The sequence below is a fragment of the Phragmites australis genome, chromosome 20, assembly GCF_958298935.1.
Source record: "Phragmites australis chromosome 20, lpPhrAust1.1, whole genome shotgun sequence".
Taxonomy (NCBI): Eukaryota; Viridiplantae; Streptophyta; class Magnoliopsida; order Poales; family Poaceae; genus Phragmites; species Phragmites australis.
The window spans coordinates 21,589,117-21,593,383 of NC_084940.1; the positions used below are offsets into that span (position 1 = coordinate 21,589,117).

The window sequence follows — 4,267 nt, forward strand, 5'->3', positions numbered from 1 at the left end:
TAAATTGCACGTTGGCCTGTATTCAGGTGCCAAATATAGGCCGGGCCCATCATTTTTGGGTACCTCAGATATTGGAATCGATTTTTCAGCGTTTGAGGTGCCGAATACAGGTGCTAGATTTACAAATACGTTGATATATTACCTATTTTGACAAATACGTTGACGTTTGCTGTATATTTTTGGATTTTACCATTTCTGCGTGGTGCAATCTTCGACATGCAAGGATTTGGAGAGTACAAGGGCAGCGGTTCATGCAAGAAACGAGCAGAAGGTGGCAGTGATATCGGAGATGGAGTGGAGCGTGGAATTTTGGGAAGACAGAGAAAAGCCAGCTCCATATGGTGAAAATGAGAAATAATGCAAGGGCATTTTAGCCTTTTTCCGTAGGATCCTTTCATGGTCAATCTCTCAGTCAGCAATAAAATGTCCAAGTGACCAGCCTAGCAGATCGAAATTGCACTGGGTTGCACCAGGCGTCTTCTCAATGGCACACACATAAATATTGGCGTTGGGATGTCAAGCAAGCAGGTGTGTACAAAAGAATATCCCTACGATTATTTAGGAATAAGAGCAAAAGTACTTGTCAATATAGAATAAAATTACCTGTTGCACGAGAAAATAAGTATCAACATTCCTATCCATGCGTACATCATCCAAGTCCAATGTTTGATACAAGCTCACGTATAGTGTATGTGCTCTAGTATATTATGCAGCTTTGAAGATCTCCTTCGAAATAAAGGTTCAAGACGGAATGAAGAACTACCATTTTTCAACTTTTTAGCATCGTACATTTCATTCCATGCTTGAACTATCTCATCGATATTGAAGCTTAATCCTGCATTACAGAGAAAAAAAATCTTAGAATACAAATACCCCTGTAAACCAGCTAATTAAGAGGATCTAGCACTGTAGCATCTTAACTTTTGTGGCACAAATGATTGGTAAAGATATAGTTGGACATTGGGAGTGAAACTGATTGCATTTTTGACTAGTTGTAAGTTATAATATAGCATTAGTTGAATTATACATGGATACTGAGTTTTTTGAATCATGAATAGTTCTCATGTTATACTGATGTTAGTTCCAGAATAGAACATCACAACTGTAGCACAGTGTTTTATCATAGGCTAGCTCACAGCCAGTAATGAATTTGATTTTCTTTGCTAGTAGCAAGCTATACTCTGACAAGGATAAATCAGATATATATACTTTCCCCAATTAAAATATTACTGTTTATATATGGGATAATAGTGAACATATATGCTTGGGATAACAGGTAGTCATTTCATCTGTACTTATACAACTGTTCAATGATCCAACTTTTCAATTAGCGCTAGTGATTCAAAAGAAAAAAAATTTCGAAGACGCGGGTCTACGAACATTTGTGAAATGATATAGGTTGTGAAAATAGAACATCAAAAGAAGTAACGCTGACATGAGCATTTCCTGTACTATGTTCTATAAGATTCGTAAATATTTGCATAACTAGCATACATATACATGTTTGAAAATAGATGATGTAACTCAGCTACAAAATAATTGCCCAGGAAAAGGTAGAAATAGGTAAGTCATACCTTCTTGGGTGTTCTCGTTCACACAATGGTTCTTCACCATCACACTAATATCTGCTAGAGAAGCTCCGCCAGTCTTAAATTTTTCAATGGCTTCTTGTAGACTTTCCTCCCAGCTAGAAAGTCCTAACTTGAATTCTACTACCGAGCGTTCATAAAGAATGGTACCCCATGAAATATTTAGCTGTGAGCGCATATTTGATGCTTGTTCAAAGGCTTCATCTGTTGATAAATCTTTTCCCTGCTCATTCAAACCCAATTTATCCAGTACTATCTTCTCCTTTCTGGATTTTGATAGCCCTTTTACTCGCAAATATTCTATTCCTTCCCACATCTCCATTCCCTTTTCCATATTGTCCTCAGCATGATTGAAAAGTTCTAATACTTCAGTTCCCATGTCTACTTTACATGTATCAGCATAACGCCAAGAAAGCTTTGCTTGCTCAAACTGTTGCTGTCCAAGTGCAATAAGACCTTCATAAAAGTCTGGCTTTACATCCACAGAATCTTCAAACTTCTTCCCAGCTTTGACATATTCAGTGCATGCCCATTCATATGCATCCTTGAGCTGGGAAAGTATTGATTCTTTCGAAGCATCCTCAGATAAAAATAATCGCTTCCTTGCACGAGTCATGTGGACGTTGCCCCAATTGAACAATGCTAAGGCTGCCATTTCCTGAAATTTCGCCTCTGCAGCTTGAAATATTTCCTGTGCTTCTTCACTTGTGATGGTGTCTTCCATTGCCTCATAGTAAAGTCGGATACCAAGGTCACGGAGATCCACGCATGCGTCAGAATCAAAACCGGCGTGGTTCTTGAATAGGCGGGCAAACTGCATCATCCAGTCATCAACACAAGAGTTCTTTTCATCTCCCTTCCTTGAGCTTCCACACTCAGAGATGCTGTAATGATTTCGTTCTTGCACAGCAAAAGAGGAGGTAGGCATGACCACATCCCTAATGATCTCACGATCAGGACTAACCTCTTTTATATACAAGCGAACTGGTACATGTGGATTTAGTTCCTCAACCCACCTTAAATCTTCTGTTGATGTAATTGTCACCAAATCACCCTCTTTGTCCATAAATTTCAGAAGGAACGACTTCAGGTAGGGATTGTACTTATACCGAGCTATGTCCATTAGTTGCAATAGACTACAATTTTCTGGAATTAAAACAATCCTTATGTCATCTCCAAGAATAAACTTAACATTCTTCGTTGTCCCTTCGCTAACATCTTCATGATTCTCCCTGGTATGTTTTTCATGCTTGTCTCTACCATGATTTGTTGTTTTGATGGTAGTTCGATTTTCTAGCATGTCGTTGCAACGGCCTATATGCCTCTCTAAAGAGTGTCTTTCCTGGTTCACATTGGTGTACCTTTCATACTTTTCCTCGGTATGCTTCTCTTGCTTGCTATGACTGATGACTTGATTCTGTTTTGTATATCTTCCCAGCTCAAGCTGAATACCTTTTACCAGTATCTCCTTGAGATGCTTTTCGCTCTTGCCTTGTTCCTGCCTTTGTTTCAGATTCATTTCTTCCATATCCCATGAAGTGTGCTGCCGTTGCTGCTCTTCGTCGTCTCTCGCACCTCGCTTGTACTGACCCTTCTTGATTTTGATCTCTTCCGTGTGCTTTTCATGCTTGTCCTGATTGTGCTTCACCTGCATCTCCCCGGTGTCGTTTTCCTCCTTGCTTAAATCATTCCTCGTATGGTTCTCTTTACTGCAGTTCTCTTTCCCGTCATCCTGGTCATTCTCATGATCCTCTTTATCGTGAATCATCTCCCACACCTCTTCCTCGACTATGGAATTTCTAAATTTTCGGGACACCCTCCTCTGTATCTTCTCTTTCGCAAAATTCGCCGCAGGTTCCTCCGGTGACACAACCTGTTTGTCCGTCTCTTCCATTACCTCCCTAATACTCTCGGAGAGTTCCAATGCAGTCACATTGTTTGGTTCTAAGCTCAGAACCTTTTGCACATCCCTACAAGCTAGATCTAGCTTATCCAATGCTTCAAAACACCGTGCCCTTTTCAACAATGCCTTTGTATACTTTGGTGATGCTTCCAATGCTGAATTGCACTCGTCGATTGCACGATGATACTCCTCAGGATTCATGTGCATGTAACATGCTGCAATGTTACAATGGACGAAGGCAATATCATCATGCCCCTTTGGCAAGAGCTGTATCGCCTTGTCAAATTTGAAGGCTGCCCTCTCGTAGTCCCTCCTCTGGAACAACCTCGTACCCTCCTCCTTCAATTCAACAGCCAGCCCTATGAAAACAGCATCATCCTTGTCCACCGCTGACTCGGGACTCTGTTCGCCGCTGCATCGGCCGTTCCTTGAGCTGCTCCTGTTGTTCATTGAGCTGCTTAGGCTATTCCGCGAACCCGCTTCACTTAGTTTCTTCTTCTTTGGTGTCTTCCCCATGCATCAAATTATGCAACCCTCCGCTTCGCTATTTCTTTCCTGACCAAATAAAGAGCTGATTCAAATGATAAGCACTCAATACTTTTTCTTGCCACCTTTTCTTCTTCTTCAGGAATCAAGGTATGGTGTTTCTTCCTCTCTTCTTTTCAGACAGATTTGCAGCAGGAACAAGAAAGAAATTGATGGATATGGGAAAGAGAGATTCGGCAGCGCGGAATCGCTCCTCCCTCTTCCCCATGCAAATGGGAACCTTACCCTA

General features: G+C 40.9%; 1 protein-coding gene across 1 annotated transcript; it reads right to left on the reverse strand.

Moving 5' to 3' along the window:
* Positions 1-677: 677 nt before the first annotated feature.
* On the reverse strand, positions 678-4,008 carry LOC133901525 (HSP-interacting protein-like). The gene is made up of 2 exons (XM_062342874.1): positions 1,575-4,008; positions 678-835 (listed from the first exon to the last, which is right to left on the reverse strand). Exons 1-2 carry the CDS (start codon positions 4,006-4,008, stop codon positions 678-680), a joined length of 2,592 nt encoding a protein of 863 aa, XP_062198858.1.
* Between the last annotated feature and the right edge of the window lie 259 nt (positions 4,009-4,267).